We start from the raw sequence: 20934 nt of genomic DNA on the forward strand, positions 1-20934 counted from the left end.
AACGGGTCTTCGGAGATGTAAACACGGCCCAATCTGTTTAACCCCACCCGCCCCAGTGCCCTGCAGAGAAAGGCTCAATGACCCCGTCTAACTCTAAACTCATCTCACTGCTCTGGAAGACCAAGTTGTGGCCTGCGGATGTCCCTGCACCTGCCCCCCTCATGCATCAGGTGACCTGTTGGCCCCCCACCCTCAGGGCCCTGCCTCCTCTCTGCAGAATATGTTCAGAGGAGGCCTTCAAATGCCAGGCTGCCAAGGCTCTTAAGGGCACCACTGCCTTCCTCCTGGGGAGGGACGAGCCCCTAGCAGCGCGGACACCGTCCACCCAAGTGCTGTGCTACTCCTGAGGTGTGGCTGGGAGCTGGGCTTTGAAATCTGCCCAAGAACTCAGCCCCGGGCCCTCTCTTTGCTGTGCCACTTCAGGCAAGTTATTCAGCCTCCCGGGGCCTCTGTCTCTTCATCTGTGAAATAGGGGTGATGATCACCCTCTTCTGGTACAGCCCAGTCAGCAGGTGAGGAGCACAGGGTGGCGGCAGCGGGCGCGTGGCCAGGGTGGCCCTGCCAGCTTTCCAGCAAATAGCAAGGCTGCAGAGCAGACACTTCTAAGCAGTAAGTGCAAACTCTGATGAGCCGTGACAACAGGTAAGAACCCGGTTAATAAGAACATCGCAATGTAACGGGCCAGGCAAAGGCTGTAAACTGTTGGTCTGAAAGAGCAGGGACACAAGCCTGCCGCCCAGCGTTGTCCCCCTGCCTTCTGTGCACCCCGCATTTCCTCGGATAGGGGATGTCACTGGCTGAGAGAAGCTGCTTTGCAAGTGACTGACTTTATTAGTGGAGTCCCTCTGTCCTTGGGTCGCCTCCAGCTGGCCTTGGCACTCTGCCCAAGGTGGAGGAGGACACGGGGCAGCAGCTGGGTACGGCGGGGCCTGGGGCTCCCCCACGCTGTGGGCCCAGGCCAGAGGCTCTGGCTGTCATCTTCACTCCCACACAGCGGTGGCTTCATGGCGGGAAACAGCACAGCGAGGAACCTTCTCTCCCCATCGCTCTCCACACCCCACTGACACCCACCGTCCCCCACTCCTGGCTCTGGGAAGCCTATTAGAAGAGCTGAGATCAGTGCCCCTGCTGCGGCAGCTGGGGGCCGGATGCAGGCCGGCCTGAGAGGCGGGGCATGTCTGGCCTGCAGGTAAAACCTGACTAGGCAGCAAGACACCAGCCCTGCAACCTCCCAACCCCTGGGCCAGGGGCTAACGGCCCTTCAGATGTGCAGGTTGACTCTGCGTCCCTATTTAGAAGGCACTGGGCATTGTCTCCGGCCTCTCAGAAAGGGAGGGGAGGAGGCCGCTTGGAGCTTCCCTCGCGAGGACCCCAGAAGAGGTTCATCTGCCTGTGGAGGAGGGCAGGGCCTGTGGTGTCCCGTCAGACCCTTAGGATCTGAGCTGGGCATTTTTGGGGCAGGAGACCCAAGCTGTGGCTGACAGTGTTGGGGTGACATCCTCGAGGCAGGGGGTGTGTCTGTCTTAGCTGGAGCGCTGGGGAAGAAGGCGCTGGCACCCTGTCCACAGGAAGAGCTGTAATCAGGCCTCATGGCCCTCCCCGGGGCACCCCCTCCTGGGGATTGCAGCCAGGGGTGATGGCGAGGAGTTTGGGTGTGAGGCCTCTGGCGAGGAGGGTGGGGCCCTCAGGCTGAGTGGGACGTCACGTTGTAGGTGGCTTTCTTCAGCGTGTCCAGGAAGAACTGCTCGTTCTCCAGGAAGTCACGATCCTGAAAGGCAGACATGGTACGGTGGTAGCCCCCAGCTCCCTCCTATCCCGGCCTCCCTGGACAGGGACGCCAGCTCGGGGAACTGAGAGCAAGGAGGACCCCTGGGTGCCAGCCCAGCCCAACCTCACTTGGGGAGCAACCTCCCCACTTCCTCCCCGGCTCTGGGAAGCACCAGGGGCCATGGAAAGAGCACATGCACACAAGTGACAAAGACCAGGGCTCAGTCGCGGCGAGGCCACCTGCTAGCAGTAACTTCAGCCTCAGAGCCCCCGTGTGTGAGCTGCAGACTCCCACGTGGGAGGTAGAAACTCATAATGCCCGTGAACCCCTCAGCCCACAGGAGGTGCCCCCGAATGGCAGCTGCTGTCACTGTAATCACAGGTCACCATCAGGTCCAGCTGGGATGACACAGACACAGAACCTGGCCCAGAGGAAGGTCTCGGGGCCAGGACATGCTCCTCCCTGGTCACCACGGTGAGCACGAGGGCCTCGGGCCTAGGGGGTGCTGGGGAGCGCGCCTGGCTGGCTGTCTCTGCTCTGGACTCACCTGCTCCGCCGCGTGCCTCAGCAGCACCAGCTTGGCATAGAGGTTGGAGGGCCCCAGGCCGACAGGAGGCTGGCTGCACTGGGCGGCGGAAGCGGGAGCCATGACGGCTGGAAAGAGCGAGGAGGAAGTCAGGGGGCGCACGTGGGAGAGGCGGCTGCACACCCTGGGGCCAGGCTCCAACTCTCTAAAGCCTCTCTAAGCGCCCTGGTGCTCTGGCCTGCCGGGTCCAACTCCAGCACTTATCAAGGGGACTAGTCAGGCGGAGGGGCAAGATGCAGGCACAGACTCCACTGGGCCGCTGCTCATCTTGGCGACCGAGAAAAAATCATTCCCTGGGGAATCAGTAAGAAACCAGGGACCCACCTCATCGTGGAGGCTATGGTGGCTCAGAGACTTAATTACTGCTGTGAAAGCATGTTCCACATGTCTGTTTCTGAATGAAGAAAATCAGGATACGAAGCATGTGATATGATCTTGTCAGAAAACCCCAGAGTGTGCAACGTTACACGCCCGGGTGTTCAGGGTGGGTCTCTCGAGACTGGGGAGTGGGCTGAAGATGTTTTTAACAGTTTTCCTCGCTCCATCTCTTACCTCTCAGTCTGTGATTATCGTGCGTCACTTGTGTAAAAGAGGAACCCACTGGCCCCCCAGCTTGAGCGGGAGGGGGGCTCCCGCCGTGGACTTGCCCCGTGGCCACCCGTCCTTCCGCAGCCACTTACCACTCAGGCTGGGAGCCGCCAGGCCCTGGGCCTTGGGGAATAGCACTAAGGGGCTGGAGGGCAGGTTCTGTCGGACCCGGTCCAGCTGGATCCTCTGCTGGGCCAGACTCAGATGCTCCTGTCCCGAGAGAGGACACATGGTGAGGGTGGGAGGCCGGCGGGGTCTGGGGGAGCCAGACTGGGGGGAGCCTTGCCTGGTGCACGTGCTGCTCCTGCTGCCGTAGCTGCTCTTGCTGCTGCTGCACCAGCTGTAGCCGGGCCTGCTGCTCCGACTGCACCTGCCGGGCCTCCCGAAGCGCCTGCTCCCCCTCCTTGTACTTCTCTGAGGCCACCTGGGGGAGCCACCAGGTCAGCGTGCTGGCGGGGTCGAGCAGCGCCCGTGCCCACCCAGCTCGGGAGTTGTAGTGCGGGCACCTGGCTCATGCCCTCCACCTCCTGGGCGCGGAGCCGGAGGCGCTGGGCCAAGGCGCTGACCCGCTCCTTCTCCAGCCGTAGTTCCTGCCGCTCCCGCTCCAGAGCCTCCCTTTCAGCCACCAGCTGGTCCTCTTTGGCCCGGAGCTCGCTCGCTTTGATCTTGAGCTCTGCCTGCTCCTGGAGGCAGAAAGTCCTTGCTGTATTCTCCTCCAGGAGGAGCTCAGCGGGTTCTGCTCCGGTTTGGGGACCCCTCGACTGCCCTGCCATGTGATGGTGGATCAGTGCCACCTGATTCTGGCAGGAGGGGACAGGCCTAGAGGCCTGGGGCCAAGACTTGTGCAGCTCCTCTGAGCCCCAATGTCCTTTTTTTCGAGAGCATCTAAGTTACGGGGACACGGTGAGGACTGGATGAGGAGTGTGGGAAGCACAGGGACAACGGGTGGAGCAGTCAGGATGACGTGACAGGTTGTGATGACGTCATGGGGCTTGGCCTCCACTCTCAGGGTGCTATGCACTTTGCTAAGCTGATGCAACTAATGGAGGGGCACACAGAGGGCTGCCCGCTGCCCCACAGGCTCCAGGCCCTACCTTGGCCAGGCTGATGAGGGTGCCCTCCCGCTGGCTGTCCACCTGCATCGCCCGCTCCGCCTCGCGCTCTGCTCTCTCCTTACTCAGCTTCTGCTGCGCGTAGAAATCGGCCCACTCGGCCGCCAGGCGCCGCCGCTCCTCCCCACACTTGTGCATGACAGACTTCTGCTCCTCCAGCAAGGCACTCTGGGACGAGGGCAGGCAGGCAGGGGTGAGCATCTCTGGGCGTCTCGGCAGGGACAGCTGCTGAGCGTGGCGTGGGTGGACTCACCTTGGCCCTCTCCAGCTCCTCCCGCTCCATGGCCATCTGCTGGGCCGTGACCTTCCTCTGCTCCTCCAGAGCACATTTCGTGGACTCCACCTTGGTATGCTCGGCGTTCACCCGCCAGCGCTCCTGCAGGCAGGCCGGGGCTCAGAGCGTGCACCTCTGGGACTCTCCTGACTCCCATCAGGCTTGAGTGCTCCCTGGGAGCTGCGAAAACCCACCCGCATCTCCCATGCTGGGCCACAAACACCCCCTTCCCAGAGAGGTGCCAAAAGAGGATGTCTAGGAAAGCTGCCAGGGCCCAGGCCCCGGATTCGCCAGACATGCCTGGCTTGAGAATCATGGCTGAGAGGCACAGAGCAGCAACACCCACACTTGCTGCAGTGCCAGCCACAGCTCCCTGCCTGCCCGAGTCCTGGCAGAGGTAGAGCACCAGGTGGCTGCCACACTCCGTATGCCAGGGGGCACGGCACGGCAGGAGCTGAGGAGCTGAACTGTGCCTGGCCTGAGGCAGGCGCTTAGTAAAACTACCAAATGAAGCCTGAAGGTGGCTCACAACGCGAAGGTGTCTACACACCAACTATACGTGACGTCATCAGTGGTCACGTCTGGCTCAGGTAATTTTCATTTTCCTCATTTTGCCTGTATTTTAGTATCTTCCAGTGAAATGTTTCATTTTATAAGGTATTATTTATTTTTAAACTATTTTTGCGTTGGAGAGCTGGGGTGCAGGCCAGAGATGGGGGCAGTGAGAGGATTCACCAGAGACAGAGTGGGGAGCAGAACAGGCAGATCCACTGAAGTCCACTGCTGAGGGGAGCAGCGGGGAGACAGGAGAGGTCTGCTGCGCCATGTGGGTAGCTCCCTGGCTGGGGATCGAACTCAGGCTGTCAAGGTGGACCTTCATGGTGGTAACGCTGAGACTTAACCCCAAGGCCACCAGGGAGGCCCCAAGGTATTTTTTAAACTGTGATATTTGCTCATACAGGAGAGAGACGCGGGGAGTTCAGAAGCACGGCTGCCACGGCTTGGAGGTGCGCGCATCTCTCCCAGTGCCAGACCCCAGTGTTGGGAAGGAAGACGGGCGCTTCTGGAGTGGGAGGTCAGAACCCCCCCCCCCCGCCCGGGGCAGGGGGGAGGACGGGCCCACCTGCTCCAGCAGCCGGCTCTGCTCGTTGAGGCGCGCCTCCATCTTCCCGATGACCTCCTGCAGCCGGCTCCGCTCTTCCTCCATGTCCCGCTGCTGCTGGCCCAGCCTCTCCTGCAGTGCTGGGAGGGCCCACGAGCGTCAGTGCCCGCCCACCCGCCCCGCTGGCGCTGTGCTGGGAGAGGGAGGGACGCACCACCCCCGGCACCTCGGAGCTGCTCATCCCGCTGCCGTATGCCCAGCTCCCGCTCCTGGGCGGTGGTGACGTGCGAGGCCTCCACGCGCGAGGAGAGCTCGTTGAGGCTGCTGGAGAACTTCTCCATCTGCTCGATGATGCCGTTCAGGGACCTGGGGGAGGAGGGGGTCACCCTGGCCCGGGGACCTAGGCACCAGCCCCGGGGCGGCAGGGCCCAGGCAGCGCACGTACCGCGTGTGGGAGGTGGCGCTGGTGACGGCATCGATCTCTCGGTCCTTTAGCAGCTTCAGCCGCTGCAGCTGCTCCTCGTGGTCCGTGCGCATCGCCAGGATGGACGCCCTGCGGGCAGGCAGCAGGAGCCCACCTGAGCAGGACCAGGCGGACGGACCATGCAGTCGACACCACGGACAGCTCCCAGCCCCAAGCACAGTGCACCTCCCGGCCTCTCCTCCTCTGGCCCTGCCTCAGTTTCCCTGGCCCTTCTGCTTTAATGGTCCTGGGCCTCAGTGCCTCATCTACTCCTAAGGGGGAGGGCCCTTGCGACTCAGCAAAGGACTCTTCACACAGTGGTGGCGGGTGTCCTCAGTCCTTTCACGTGTGGCCTGGCTGAGGGGTGTTACAAGGCCTGCTCCACCGCTGATAACTCCCTCAGCCTCTGCTGAGTTCTATTCTTATTTAGGAACACTGCCCTGGGCACAAGAGCACCCCCTCTCCAGGGTCCGCCAGGTTTCCGGGTCCAGCTAGAAGTCAGGCAGGTAAGCTGCCCACTGGTCTATTAGGCCCTGGGTGGCTTCCTGCAGGTCCTGCCCGAAAAGCCAGTGACCTGCAGGCCCTGAGTCACGCCCCCCACCTCTGGAGGACCGGCTCCCCACTGTTGGGGGTGAGAGGTCAGTGTGCACAGCCTCCCTTGGTCTTCACCCAGATGGGGAGGGGTCAAGTGTGGCTCATGTCCGAGAGAGAGCTGGGGCTGAGAACTGGCTTCCTCCCGCCATCCGCCGAGCCAGGCCCTGTCCTCACCGCTGCAGCTCCTGGAGCCGCTCCATCTCCTGGTCCTTCTCTTGTGTGGCGGCTGCCAAGCGCCGCTGGTGCTGGGCTGTGAGCTCGTTGCGGGCCTGCTCAGCTTCCTGGCAGTGTGCCAGATACCGCGCCGACAGCTCCTCATTCTCTCTCTGCAGCCGCTCCTCCCGCTGCTGGTAAGATGTTTCCAGCACCTTGACACGGCTTCTGCCAACACACCACCAGCCGTGGGGCTCGGAAAGCTGCCTCCCAAGGGCTGTGAGTGCACTTGGGCTGGGGCAGGCCCTGAGGGTTGCGCAGGAGCCACGGGTACCTGTGGGCCTTCTCAATGAGCTCCAGGTCTGCCTGGTGTCGCTGCTGCAAACTCTCCAGCAGCAGCTGGTGCTGGGCCCGTTCCAGCTCCAGCTTCCTCACCTGGGATGCAATGCGAGGGACACAGTGGAGGGGCGTGCTCCTCACAACAGGGGAAGCCTTCCAGCCCTCAGTGACACCTTCCTACCCCCACCCGCCTTCACCTGGGCCTCCAGCTCAGCCTGCCGGGCCTCACTCTGCAGAAGCTGCATCTGGAGCTCGGCCGTGCCACTCTGGAGCTGCGCCTGAGCAGCCAGGAGCTGCTTCTGGTATCCTGCGCCGGGCAGCAGGCTCCAGGCCAGGGACTCTGGGAACAGGCGCTGTAGAAGAGCGCGAGAGATGTTTCAGGTTAGCTGGGGACAGGAAGCCGATGACCTCGGCCCTCTGGTCACAGCACTGCCCAGGCCCTGTGCCTGCCCTCTGGCTGTAGAGATGGACGAGGACGTGCCACTAAGAGGCCAAGGATGAGGCGAGAGTCATATGGACACGGCACCTGCCCCCTCGGGTCTGGTAAGGAACCTCCCCTTCCTCCTCAGAGCAAGATCTGTCCAAGCAGAGGCCCAGTCAGTCAGGCCTGACATCCCGTGTTAATAATCTGGTTCCTGAGGCCACCCACACCCTCAATCTCCCAAAGGTGTTGTGGGTTCCAGGGACCTGCTCCTGGGCGATGCGGGGAGATTAGGCCTCTTAGGCCCAGAGGTCAGAGGAGACCTCCACACCTGGGAAAGGGGTAGCAGGGTGGTCGGTGGGGGCATGGCAAGGACGGAGGAGGCTTTCTAGAAGGAACAGCAGGCTCCTACAGCACTGCTTTCTGACCGGAGCCTTCCTGCGGCTCTGGCTGGTGCTACCTCTGCTTCCATACTCGTGCTGGCAGACCAGCACCCCGCTCTGCCTGGGAGCAGCAGCTACATGCTGAGGAGCGCCAGGGAGGCCATCGGCCACCATGCATGCTCTTCCTGGCAGGTGGTGAAGCCCAGGCCTGGTTTCCCTTCCCTACCTGGACGGGCACAGAAGGCCCCGGGGGCTCCTGGGCGCTCGGGAGACAGATGGTAGGCTCTGAAATATCCACAGCACAGAGGTGAGTAGGTTGAAAAGACCCAGCAGGCCTGTGTGTGCGTCGGGGGAATTTCGCTTCACTCATCTTAGGGGGACCCAAAGAAGCTTGAGCCTCTTCCTCACCCAGAGTTAAACCCCCAAACAGCAGAAAACAAACCAGTGCTGGGGAGGTTTCCAGGGGCTGCTCCCCTCTCCGGGTCACCTGCACGGGGGGCCGGGGCATCCTGCTTCCACGGCTCGAGGGACCTGAGGACACGGGAGGGGTGGCGGGTGAGCAGCCTTCTGTGCAGGACACAGGGAGTAAGGGGAGCGGGCACGGGTCATCAAGGTCAAGTCAGGTTCAAAGCGCTGATGGGAAAGGCGGGGCGTCTCCGCGTGGTGAGGGAGACGGGAATGGGCTTAGGAAGCTCTTTACCCCGTGGGCCTGGTACCAGCCCCGCCCCTGTGTCAGTCCATAAGGCCGCACCCCCCACGTACCCTCCACTGTGGACATGCCCCGAGGGGGCAGGCCTGGCAGGTGGCTTTTGTGCTGCTGTTTCTGGCGTCCCCCCGGCCGCGGCGGCGGCGGCTTGCTCGAGCCCCGGCGTGCTGGCCCCGGGCTGGCTGCGGGAGCGAGTGTTCACTGACCGTGTGGCGGGCCCGGGTCGGCCGGAACGAGAAGGGGCCGGGACAAACCCCCACGTGAAGCCGTGTCGACATCTCCCCTTGCCGCTGCCTCCGGCCCGTTCCCACTGCCTGTCTCGCTGATTCTCCTCCCATCTTAACCCTGCGATTCGTGGGTCTCCCCCACCTTCCACATCCCCTTCCCTGTCTCAGCAGCCACCGCAGCACAATGTGTGGACACTGACCATCGGCCAGTGAGAGGTTAAGGAAGAAGATGGGCTGGCTGCAGGCACAAGGTGAAGCTCAAGTTCACGGCCTGGTTTGGGCCTGCTCAACTTCACACCGAGGCGCCACTTAACGAGCTACATCCTCATTCCCACCACCCTTAGGGGGGGGACATGCCTGGCCTCTCACAGAAGTGTCCAATTCACCTCCCCTTTGCTCTGGCTGCATCTTGTCACTCCCTCTGGACAAGCCCAGCTTTGCAGCCCCTTCCTCAGGCGTCACTCTGTCCTGCCCCACTGCACTGGCATTCTGGCTGCCAGGCATTGCCTCCTGGCCACTACCTTCTCTAAAAGTCTCAGCTTACACATGCTTCATTGATATTAGCCCAGCTGGCGGAGGCGCTGACACTATGGACACCAGGCTTCTACCAGCTCCAGGGCACTGTGGGCAGAGCCCCTGCTCCGAGGCCCCATGGCCTGTTTGGCAGACCAAGTCAGCATGTGCCCCAGCAGTCAGTCTCCGAGACCCAGCAGCACCTGGGCCTAGCAGGGAGCCAGACATTTCGCAGAGCCCGGGGAGGGAGAGAGGTGAAGCTGCAGGCTGCGCTCCGGACAGACCTCCAGACAGGAAGGTTAGCCTTCCCAAGGCCCCTGCCCCGTCCTCCCGCCACCAGAGATGCAGCCCAAGCTGGTACCTGCTGGAAGGCGGATGGCCCGCTGCCGCCACTGAGGTCAGGTGCTGCTCTCTGGCCAGACCTTGGGACTTCTTCTGCGCCAAGGCATGGCTTAGCCAATCCTCCGCCTCCTCCTCAGGTGCTCCTGGCCTGGACGCCTGGCCGGCTTTGGCAGGGGACCCCGTACCCTTGGTGGGTGGTTTAGTCCCTGAGGAGGGGGGCAGCCTGCTGGGGACCAATGGCAATTTCTGGCTTCCAGGAGGGAGTACAGGGGGTGTGGGGAGCACTGAGCCTCCCCTTTCAGCTTCTTTGGTGGGAAGGGGAGGGAGCAGGTCCGAATCGTCATCCTTGAGGCCCAACCAGTCAGCGCCTCCCTTCCTGGGGTGTGGGGGGCTGGATGTTGCTGGGGTGCTCTGTTTGCAGCCTGCTTCTCCCTTCGGATCTGCACCACCTTCTGCTAAGAACCTACTTCAAGACAGAAAGGAGGGGGTTTAAGGCAGGGGAGCCACTGCAGAAACATCCCCTGTGGGCGGTGAGTTTGAGGCGCAGGTGCCTGCACAGCTGCCGAGGCCCAGGGGCCAGCAGTCGGGAGGCAGTGCAGTGGAGGCCATCAGGACACACGGCGCGCCCGACCCCTGGTGTGAGCCTGGACTTGCACCCAGAGACAGGGCGGAACTCCCACCACAGGCCCTCCTCCTGAGAAAATTCAGTGGGAACAAGAGGTTTTTGATTTTCCACTGGCAGCCATTTTGTCGCCTTTTCATTGATTCGGCCGCTGTCTCTGTTGCTGGCCAGCGGCGGCAGGTTCCGAGGGTTAAGAAAAACTCGGGATGGGGAAAAAGGTCCGCATGCACAGAGCTCCCGCAGGCAGGAGAGAGGCTATGAGGCCAGTGCAGCGTAACGTGAGCAACTGCTGAGCGCGAGGCAAGGGTGGCGGGGAGTTCTTTGTAGCTATTCTTACAACTTTTCTGTAAGTTTGAAATTATTTCTAAACAAAAAGTTTAAAATAAGTATCAGAAGAGACCCTAAGTTTAGAAAATTCTATCCAACAGTTTTTTTTATTTTGGTGGCTGAAGAGCTCTTAGATGCAAACTGGAAGGAGAACCCTGCAGGATGGGCACAGCAAAGACCAGGGCACTGTTCTTGGGGAGCAGGGTTAGGGGTCCCCCTGGGACTGTGTGTTCCTCAGAGAGGTGTGCATTTGTGGCTTTCGGGGCCTTAGGGGCAGGGGGTCCAGCTACCTCCTTTTTCTTCCACGGAGGTGGGGGTGGGGGCTAGAATCCAATCTGGGCTCCTCTGCTCAGCCTGGGCTGGTGAGGACTGGAGAAGCACCGGTTCCTTCAGCACCCGCAGAGCCCAGCGTCTGGCTCCCAAACAGACAGAGGGTGGGGGAGGGAGGGGTGGCTGGTCTCCATCTCTGGGGCGAAGCTCCCTGCAGGCCTGCTTACCTGACTGACTGCCGGCGGGACTGCCGCCCTTCAGTGGAGCCCATGGTAGGCTGATAGGCCCCAAAGGTGAAGTCCTCATCGGCCCAGGTATCGTCTTTGTCTGTGAATTCAGGAGCCTGTGATCAAACTCTTTTGTGGCTGCAGAAGTTTGTTAAAAATTACCTGACTGGGGGCCTCCCTGGTGGTGCAAGGGGTTAAGATGCAACCAATGAAGCTGTCCGCAGCTACTGTAGCACGAGTTCAATCCCCGGGCAGGGAGCTACCCACATGGTGCGGCAGACCTCTCCTGTTTTGCCCGCTGCTCCCCTCAGCAGTGTATTTCAGTCCGTCTGCCTGTACCCCAGGCCAGAAGTGTGTGTGTGGGGAGAGGATTCACCAGAGACAGAGTGGGGAACAGAACAGGCAGACTGACTGAAATACACTGCTGAGGGGAGTAGCGGGTGAGACAGGAGAGGTGTGCCGTGCCATGTGGGTATCTCCCCAATTGGCAGGATCGAACCTGTGCTGCAGAGGCTGCGGACAGCTTCACAGTGCTGCGCTCAACTGCCTGAGCCACCGGGGAGGCCCCAAATCTTTAAAAAAATAAAATAAAACAAGCTGACTGGCAGTTTCACAGGAAGGACCAGGAAAGGTGAGGCTGCTCTGCAGGAAACAGGGGCGAGGGGCCGGTGTCAGTGCTCAGAGGGTTACGGGTCTGCCCCAGGCACCCATGTGCTGTGTGGGTTATAGGGCTGTTCTGAACAGAGGCTGGTGGGCCCAGGCTTCGAGAAACACCAGTCCAGAGCAGTGTTTCTCAAACTGAGTGCCACCTAGCAGCAGGTCAGATATGCAACCGATGTATTTACAAAGTGAACAGCGTACGGGTAAAAAGGAAACAGTGCTGAACGTGATGGCTGTCTCGTGACACATGCTTTCAGTGATCAACGTGTGGGTGATGTGTGTGAACCCTATTTTAGAGGGAGGGCTCTGACACGACCCAGGTTGGGGCCTCCCTCCTCGCCTCCCCGGCCCCGCCAGCGCCCTCACCCTGTGGCCTCTGGTACTTTCTGTCCAGCTTGAACTCCCTGTGCTCCCCGGTGCCGGGGCGGGCCAGGAGTTTCGGGGCAGTGCCTCGACCCAGCAGCTCATCCAGCTTGGAGCGCGCGGGGCGCGTCCCTTCCCTGCAGGATGGGACCCAGGGGAGGTTTCTGAAGAGAGGGCTTCCTGGGGGCCCCTGCTGCACCCACCCTCCAGCCTTTCCCTGGACCGGAAGCAGCAGGCTGGCCAGGGACTCACGCTCGAAAGGATCCTTACTGGTCTCCCGCCCGCTGCCGCTCTGCTTCGGGGCTGTCTCCGAACCCCAGCGTGGCCATGAAGTCATCCCCATCGTCAAACAGCGATTCTTTCTTCCGGATGGGTGTGTCTCCCGGGGTCAGAGGAATGGAGGGCCCTCAAAGACAGGACACGGGCACCTGGCTACAGGCGCTTTGGCCTGTGGCCTCACATGTGATATCTGAATGGTGTGTGTGTGGGGGGGGCCTCTGCACCCCCGGCCTTAGGGTGGGGTGGCAAGCACACACGGCAGCCGTCTGGTCTGCCCATGGCTCCTGACTCCTTGGCTTTGCAGACCGATAGGGCTCGGACTTGTGGCCCCCACCCCGGGGTGCAGCTGGGGTTCCCTGGTCCTACACAGGGGTGTTCAGAGAGCTCACTGCCAGTTGAACCACCCCAGGATGGGTCCTAGTGCGCGCCCTACCTTGCTCCCTGACAGGGGGCAGGCTCTTCGCCGATGCCGGTGGACGCTCTGCCCCTGGTGGAGCAGACATCTTCCTGGCGACATCTTCCTCCTCCCCGTCCGAGAGCAGTCCTGCCAACGGGTCCTCCAGGTCTGGTGGCCAGAGGGGAGAGCGCAGCTCAGAGACAGTGCTTGTCAGGAAAACCGGCCTGTCGGGGGCGAGTCTAGCTGCTCTGATGGTACCAATGCATAAACATGCCCTGCTGTGGGGTGGGAGGGGGCTGTGGCAAGGGGTCTGCGATCCAGACCAGGTGGGGGCTGGGCCTGTGCTGCGGAGGGGTGCCCGTGGGACCCCATGCTGCCGTCTACACAGCCATCTAGTAATGCTCCTAAGTCATGAGCAATGGAACTTGCACGCGTTCATAAGGGGAAGGGAACTTTCCCTCTGCTTTATAAGGTCTTCAGTTTGACATCTGGCTTCCTGGTCCTTGCCAGTAAGTTCCCCCAATATCCCAGCCAATACGACATGATTAGCCCCGCCCCAGTTCAGGGTGAGCTCCATCGTGGCGCCAGCTGTCTGCTCCTCTGATCTATGCAGAGCCCTGGCGGTGGGTGAGCAAGCAAGGGTTACCCTGGCTGTTCACTCGCAAAACAAGAAGGCCCAGCCAGCAGGCCTACGGTACCTTCAAAAGAAAACTTCCTGTACTGGTGCCCGAAGGGAGGTGACTTCTTGGTGGGAATGGCGTCCCCTGCAGGAAGCAAAGGGAAGGCAAGGTCATGGCCCAAGGTTCTCACGCTACATCCTGGTGGGGCCCAGGGACAGCATGCCCTGCTTCCTGGAGCGCTGAGGACTGGCATGGGACACCCCTCCGCGTTCTCACGCAAGGTTCGGGAAGTTACCTCCTGTGCCACTCACAAGTCACTCAAACAGAGATGTGCGTTTGGGAGAAGCTCACGCTACGCTAAGATTCTCCAGTTTAACTCCGTTGCTTCTCCAGGAGGGGCCGGATTGGACTTAAAGGTGCTGGAACGGCATCGCCCACGTCCCCAGTGTGTCCCTAACCTGAGGAGGTGTTTCTCACTGACACACCAGCAGGTTTGGGACCACTCGGCAGTTCTTCTTTCCCAGAACCCTTTGCGGCTCTTTTGCTTGAGCCTGGAGCAGATTTCTGCAGACCTAAGAGATCAGCATCCATGTCATCCAGATCCTGGAAAAGGAGGGAGGAGGAAAAGCCCACGGCTGCTCAGCTGGCAGATGTGATCTGCTGGTGTGACTCCACTTCCTCTGTGGGACACGCGGGGACCTGAGCACCATGGTCTTACGCTCTTATAAACTGTTCAAAATTGATGTCTTAAAATTCTTCTGCAAGGGCCTCCCTGGTGGTGCAAGGGGTTGAGTCTCAGCACTGTGAAGCTATCCACAGCCACTGCAGCATGAGTTTGATCTCCAGTCAGGGAGCTACTCCCCCGGCGCAGCAGACCTCTCCTGCCTTGCCTGCTGCTTCTGCTCCCCACTCTGTCTCTGAAGAAACCTCTCACCCCCCACACCTCTGGCCTACAGCTCTTGTATGCATAAATAAATAAAATAAATCTTTAAAAAATAATTCTGCTGCAAAGATTAGTCTGGGGCTCGATCTGTTAAGCAAGCAGCCAAAGGAATTGGGGGGTGGGGGCGGTGTGAAGAGACATTTGGAAAAAGAGAAAACTTCAGAGGCCATAAGCCGCCCCCCCCATCCCACGGTGGTGAGACCTAGTCAGGCGAGGCCCGGCCATCAACCACCTCTCACGAGCCTGGGGCACGACTGTCTCAAGGGTGAATCTATAAACCAGAAAAACTGACGTGCAGCTGGGGGGCAGGAAGGGCAACAGGTCACAGGCAAGGTCCATTCTTGCAGGAAGAATGGCTCAGAAACAATGTAAGGGGAGAAACTGGAGAAATGAAGGCTTGGTAAAGAATGTCCCTACTCCTCCCGCCCCGCCCGCACAGCTCGGGGCTCCTTTACCTTCATGGCCTGGAGCAAAACCTGCGGGTCTGCTTCGGAGACATCTGAGACCTGAGACCACGGAGGGCAAGGACGCAGGTTAGCCGAGGCCCCATCACCCCGGCATGACCCCGTCACCAGGTTCCGTTAGGGCAGGGGGAGAGCTTGGCTGTGGGGCACACACGGGTGTGGGAATGGACCCAGCTCACCTCGGCATCAGCGCCTGCCAGGCCTGCCAGGCTGCTGAAGGCATCGTCTTTCAGGAGGGACCTGCAAAGGGCCAGAGTTGGCACCCACCCACACCCTCAGGCACTAGAAGTTTCTAAGAAAGGAAGAGTATGTTACAGCATCACATAGCTTGGACAGACCCTCTCCGAGAAATAAGAATTGCTAAAAGGTGCATCACTGCCCAGCCAATGATTTTTAACTTTTTTAAAGCACCAACGCCCCTTTAAAACCATCAGGGAGGCCAAGGGGTTAAGTGGCAGCACTATGAAGCTATTGGCAGCCTGTGCAGCATGAGTTCTATCCCCTGCCAGGGAGGTGACCCACAGGGCGCAGCAGACCTCTCCTGTCTCCCTACTGCTCCCCGCAGCAGTGTATTTCAGTCAATCCACCTGTTCTGCTCCCCACTCTGTCTCTGGTGAGTCCTCTCACCCCCCTCCCCACACCTCTGGCCTGTACCCCAGCTCTTGCATGCAGAAATAAATAAAAATAAATCTTAAAAAAAAAATGATAAAGACAACAGTGAAGAGAAGAAACCAGAACTGCTCTGGCTAGAACAAGGGTGGCAGGGAAAGCTCACAGCTTCTTCCTATCTCCCAACTGCCAGGAGAACCTTAGAAGCACTTCAGCGAGCACAACCCAAAAGTTACTATCGAGGCCATCCTCTTATTCTGAGGACAAGAAAATGGAGGCTCAGAGATGTTCAGCGACCACCCAGGGTCACAGAGCAAGTGAAAGACAGGCCAGAAGGCGGGGCCTCTCCCCTGCAGCTCAGTTCTCGTTCTGCTCCCTGGGCTCCTTCGCCGCCCAGGAGCTGAGGGGAGGAGGCGTTCCAAGGGGCCACAGAGGGGAAGAGGCAAGAGCCCCCGGGCTGAAATGGGTCAGGGCGCCCCTGCCAGGCCTGGGCTTACTTTGTTCTGGCCCCGGAGAGAGGGTGCACCGGCGCTGCCCCGGTGGTGTCTTTGGCACGTGAAGCAAGTTTCCCAGGCTTCTCAGGAAGTGTGTCTGGAACACAAAGCAGAAGAGTCGTCACTCCGCTGGAGAACCCCAATCAAGAAGGCGAGAATTGCCAGCTCCCCACCGAGCTGTCTCCCAGGCCTTCGTACCGAAAGACGGGCCCATGGGCAGGTCCTGACTTTATCCTTTGACAAACCTGAAGGGGACGGGGAGGTCTATTCCCAGCAGAAAGTCAACCCTTGATGCCCACTAGTGCCAAATGAAGAGCCCCACTCCACACCGCCTCCCCGACCCGGCCAGGAAGAACCTCGTCACCCCCCAGCTGCCTGGGATCCACAGGCTTGGACATTGTGGGCGCTGCTCCTCTGGCCAGCAGACACGGGTCCACGGGCTAAGGCACGCATGTGCAGAATATGTAAGGAACTCTTGCAAGTCAATACTATTTTAAAAATAGGCCAGGCTCCGCATAGGCCTTTCTCCAAAGAAGGTACAAATGGCCATAAACACATGGAAAACTGCTCAACGCCATTAACCATCAGAGAAATGCACGTCAAGCCTGCAAGGAGAGGCAACTTTACATCCACCGGACAGGCTAGACTCAGACAGAAACAAGTGCAGGTTCCCCCCACTATGTGAACTAGACCGGTCCTCCTTGGTTATGAGTTGGTAGGTTATTTTTTTGGGTCTGGGATCATGCAGAATTTTTTTTTTTTTGTATAATGTAATTATTAATAGCACTTAGTAGTGTAATAGCATGATGGTAATAGCATTTCAAATCAAATCACGTAGGAATGCTCTACTGCCGGGTAGCGGGGGAAACCTGTATAGGCAAGAACATGGGGAAACGGAACCTTCACACGTTACCAGTGGGAATGTGTAAATGGTTTAGCTGCTGTGGACAATTGTTTGGCTGGCACATCTTCAAAAAGTTAACACAAAGTTACCATATAGTCTGGTCATCAAGAACTGAGAACATATGTCCACATGAAAAACGTGTGCATGAATGTTCACCATAGCATTATTCTTAAGTCTCGCCAAAATATGGAAACCACCCAAATCTTCATCAACTGATCATGAATAAACAAGTATCCATGCAATGGAGGAGCGTCCCGCCACAGAGAGGGGTGAAGGAAAGAATGCTGCAGTCTGGGTGAGCCTTGGATCCTCGGATACACGGTCAAAGGAAGCAGGTGCCAAAGTCACATACTGTGTGAATCCATTTTATGTAAAATGTTCAGGATAGGCAAATCCATAGCGGAAGAAAGTAGGTGAGTGGGTACCTAGGGTTGGGTATAGAGTTTCTTCATGAGATGATGAGAATGTTCTGGAATTAGTGTGAGGATGGTTGTACCACCTTGTGAATAAACTGACTGTACACTTGCAAAAAGTAAGTTTTATGTGAATTATGTCTCAATGAAAAGAAAAGGAACAAACTTAGAGAATTCTGGGGCACTTACTATCATCCCCCAGGAGGTCACCCAGGACGTCATCGATGGAGCCTGGAACAGAAGAGGAGCCGGCATGACACAGGAGAAAGGAGAACGTCCTCAGAAGCCTCACATCTTGAGGCCTTGCACTGGGAGTTCAGCGTCTCGCCTATTGGGACTTGGGCTCAGTTTGTCTTCATTGGCTGACTTCCTAACTCCCCGCAGCAGTTGAAAGACCTTGTGGAAAGAGACCCCCCTCCAGGGTAAAGGAGCTCCCTGGTGGCCCAGGGGTTAGTCTCAGTGCTATCACCTCTACCGCATGAGTTCGATCCCCAGCCAGGGAGCTGACCCACATGGTGCAGCAGACCCCTCCTGACTCGACCGCTGTTCCCCTCAGCAGTGTATTTCAGTCTACTACCCTGTTCTGCTCCCCACTCTGTCTCTGGGGAATCCTCTTACCCCTTGCACCTCTGGCCTGTATCCCAGTTCTTCTATGCAAAAAAAAAAAAAAAAAAAAAAAAAAAGACAGACCCCAGGGTAGAAACTGAAGATGATGGTGAAGATTTTCAGGAGAACCTAAATTCCATTTGACACACTGGTCGATAAGCCAGTCGGTCATACTCTGAACAAAGACTGTGCTTCTTCGGGAAAAGTCTCCAAGTTCTAGGCACACAGGAGCTTCTGTAGTACCGACAGCTTCCTTGTACCCACCCATCTAAGACCCCCAGAACTGGTCTGGAGGTAAGTCTCCTTGGCCACCCCCTCCTAAGAAGACAGAATCTGCCATGAAGAAATCAGAAAGACTCACACCAAGAAAATATAGCAGAACATAGGCCTAAACGATTATTGGACTCCAGGAATTATTTTTGGTTTAAAGGTGATGTTCCTTCTATCTTCCCACTCACCTTTTAGTCCTTTCTTGGTTTTTGGTGCCTATATTGGGAAAAACAGATCACATCAACAAATCAGTGAACGTGTGTTGAAACTGAGCACACAGGAAGAGTTATTCTACCTTTCTCCAAGTCAACAGAGGAAAAAAGATGCCAGAGGCATGTAGAGAAGGAAGCATTAGTGCTTTCCTAGAGTTTCTGAGAACAGACTTGCTGAGATCATGGGAACAAGCCCCACTAACCAGCTGGGGTGGGGGGACACTGCTGTGGGTGCCACAGGGTGGGCATAAGTCAGCTGATGTCCCCTGCGGGGCTGAAATCTGGGCTGGGGATGCTTCCTTCTATTTCATGTCTCTGACTCAACACCAGCGACAGACACTTCAAAATGCTTCCAGCAGGACACGGAAGAAATGTCTGCTCATTGCTTAATAAGACGATTAACATCAATGCTACTTTCCATCATTCTTCATCCTGGTCCTTGTCTTCCAGTCTCCAAGGTACTCCATGCAGTCAAGATCCCAGGAGTGAGGGTGTGTGGGCTAGAAGGTCCACATTTCCATATATCTCACTCTGCAAACCACCTACCATCCTCGAGGCCTTGGGGGCCACTGGCAGCTCCTTCACAGCCTGTCCGGGTCATTTGGATTCTGCCCACACCAGGTTCATCCTCCCTAATGAAGGGAATTAAACATGATGTAGCTTAAACATGATAGCGCAAGGCCTATCAAGGGTCTCTCCTTACCCACCCCAGAATCCAAAACCTACTTCTGTAAATTAAAAATTCTTTTTAGGGGAACAATTTAGGTGAGAAGCAAAGTGCCTCAGGTACATTAATGAGCTTCTGATGGCACGGGGTGACGTGGCATTGACACCAGTGGTCCTCATCCCTCATCCTGGAGGAGAATTCTGAGCTGGCCTGTACCCATCTCAGAAGGGAAGTGGGTGCCTGCTCTGTGGCCATACACCACCTGGATGCCCACCACGACCGTACAGGCAGCATTCAGCAGAGTGGATGTGAGTTCTGGTGACCCCTTGACAGGATTTTGACCCACTGTGGGACTCTCCTTCTACCCCCTCCATCCCCCAACATTCCCAAACCCCAACTTAGGCCTGTCTTGGAAGAAAGGAGTCAGAGGGGACCATTTTTATTCCTCGGATGTTGGCCCGTCCTGTTATTAGATTGGAAAGTTGACCCTGGGCCACTCTGAGTATCTGTGGTTCTCTTTCTGCAACGGCAAATTTCACGGCCTGCAAGTCCAAACACCCGCGTCTCACACCCCGGGACCTCTGCCCGCTGAGGCTCCCGCCCCGCCTCCCCGCCGCGGGAGTTTCTGAGGGTGGCAAGGGCCGATCGCGTCGTCGCAACTGCTCAGCCTACCCCCTGGGCAGCATCTTTAAAAGCCCGCGGCCGCCCTGAGCAAGGGCTCTCCGGACTCCCGCCCTCGGGTGCCAGACGGTGCGTCCCCTCAGGGCCGCCCCCCGCCCTCCCCGCCCAGCTCGACTCCGAGCGCAGCCTGTGGGCCCCCAGCCCCTGCAAAGCCCCCGGCCCCGCGCCTCGGAGGCGCAGATGGGGCCTGTCCCAGTCAAAGCTGCTGGACCCGGTACCGCTGAGCCCGGTTCGGTCAGGCCTCCCGCTCTGGGGCCCCACGGACGCCCATCTCTGCCTCCGGCCACCGGAAGAAAGGGGCGCGTGGCATCCTGGGAGCTGTAGTCCGCGACCAGCTCACCTGCAGGAGCCAAGGGAAGAGGGAGCGCCCGCAGGAACTACATTTCCCAGGGTGCTCCGCCACGGCCGTTGGCCGGGGCGGGGCCTCCGTTGCGGCTCCGTACGTTGCTAGGAGCTGCCCACACGCCGCTTTGGGAGAGGCCGCCGACCCGGAGGCTAGTGGTTCGCTTCTTCCAGCCCTCTCCGGAGGCCTCGCGGGCCTAGTCTGCAGGACCGACCAAAGTCCTCCAGCACGTTTCTGAGGACTGACTCGTGGGTGGGGGGTGAGGAATGTAGGGTTGGAAGATGGACGGGGAAACCAAACATGAGCGCGTTTATCCCACACCCCTAAGCTTAGGGAAGCGGCTGTAACTTTCTCCTTCTATTAGTCACATTGTTACAGGGCAGGGAGAGGGGCAGCCCAGACCCCGCAAACCTGCCTGTTCTAAATGGGTTCTGCCATCCGCCTCATTAACACTAAACATATGAGACTTTAATGGGAAGGAACTTTAATACAACTAGGAAACCATACAGAGAAGGCAAAGAATATATTTCTAAATCAAGCACCCAAAGTGACCCGTCCCCTCGTGGGTAAAAGCCCCACAAAGGGGATTGGCCCAGAGTGAGGCCAGAGAACTACCACAGTCTAAAGCATCTTCCAGTGGGGACCCACAGAAAAGGGTCAGAACCAACCAGACAAGCCCGGAAGGAAAAGAGCAAAATCAACATCAAGATAAAAGCTGCCATGGTCCCCTCCCCACGGGTCTCACCCACATCTGTGTCACCCCGTCCACGACCAAAAAGGCAAACGCAGTTTCTTCATGTCTCTTGGCTCCATGCGCCTCCTCCAGGTCTCCTCCCTGCTCTCCATCCCGCTTCCTTCCTCAGTCACCTCTGCAGCAGCTTCTCTCTGCTCAGCTCCACCCTCCTTTTGGGTGGGACAGGAAACCTGGAACCTCCCCCTTTCCTGGGGACCACCCTATTACACTATCAAAGCTGCGAAGCCAGAAGGAAAGC

At 58.6% G+C, this 20934-nt stretch overlaps 1 protein-coding gene across 10 annotated transcripts; it reads right to left on the reverse strand.

Moving 5' to 3' along the window:
• Positions 1–90: 90 nt before the first annotated feature.
• On the reverse strand, positions 91–20022 carry FBF1 (Fas binding factor 1). 10 transcript variants are annotated; one of them, XM_054689542.1, is made up of 31 exons: positions 19940–20022; positions 19317–19460; positions 18798–18883; positions 18228–18255; positions 17353–17394; positions 15850–15943; positions 14923–14983; positions 14735–14785; positions 13795–13939; positions 13415–13480; positions 12753–12884; positions 12311–12446; positions 12044–12177; positions 11018–11117; positions 9591–10037; positions 8546–8671; positions 8226–8314; positions 8010–8068; positions 7177–7332; positions 6975–7075; positions 6662–6868; positions 5876–5983; positions 5657–5796; positions 5452–5570; positions 4308–4430; positions 4037–4222; positions 3449–3625; positions 3229–3366; positions 3035–3152; positions 2316–2422; positions 92–1768 (listed from the first exon to the last, which is right to left on the reverse strand). In XM_054689542.1, exons 3-31 carry the CDS (start codon positions 18798–18800, stop codon positions 1685–1687), a joined length of 3477 nt encoding a protein of 1158 aa, XP_054545517.1. In that variant the 5' UTR covers positions 18801–18883; positions 19317–19460; positions 19940–20022; the 3' UTR covers positions 92–1684. The 10 variants fall into 10 exon arrangements, with proteins under 10 accessions (XP_054545524.1, XP_054545517.1, XP_054545518.1 ...); XM_054689543.1 differs by lacking the exon at positions 19940–20022 and adding an exon at positions 19818–19893 and having other exon boundaries at positions 19353–19460; XM_054689547.1 differs by lacking the exon at positions 19940–20022 and adding an exon at positions 19818–19893 and having other exon boundaries at positions 9591–10034.
• Positions 20023–20934: the final 912 nt, after the last annotated feature.

The sequence above is a fragment of the Talpa occidentalis genome, unplaced genomic scaffold (genome assembly GCF_014898055.3).
Source record: "Talpa occidentalis isolate TD23 unplaced genomic scaffold, MPIMG_talOcc4v2.1 talOcc4.7, whole genome shotgun sequence".
In the NCBI taxonomy this organism is placed as follows: Eukaryota; Metazoa; Chordata; class Mammalia; order Eulipotyphla; family Talpidae; genus Talpa; species Talpa occidentalis.

Coding starts and splice junctions, on each gene's coding strand:
- FBF1 (XM_054689549.1), bottom strand. Junction 12,885..13,414: donor CAGGAAGTTTTCTTTTGAAG/GTACCGTAGGCC, acceptor TCTGGCCACCAG/ACCTGGAGGACCCGTTGGCA. Junction 11,118..12,043: donor AAAGTACCAGAGGCCACAGG/GTGAGGGCGCTG, acceptor CTGAATTCACAG/ACAAAGACGATACCTGGGCC.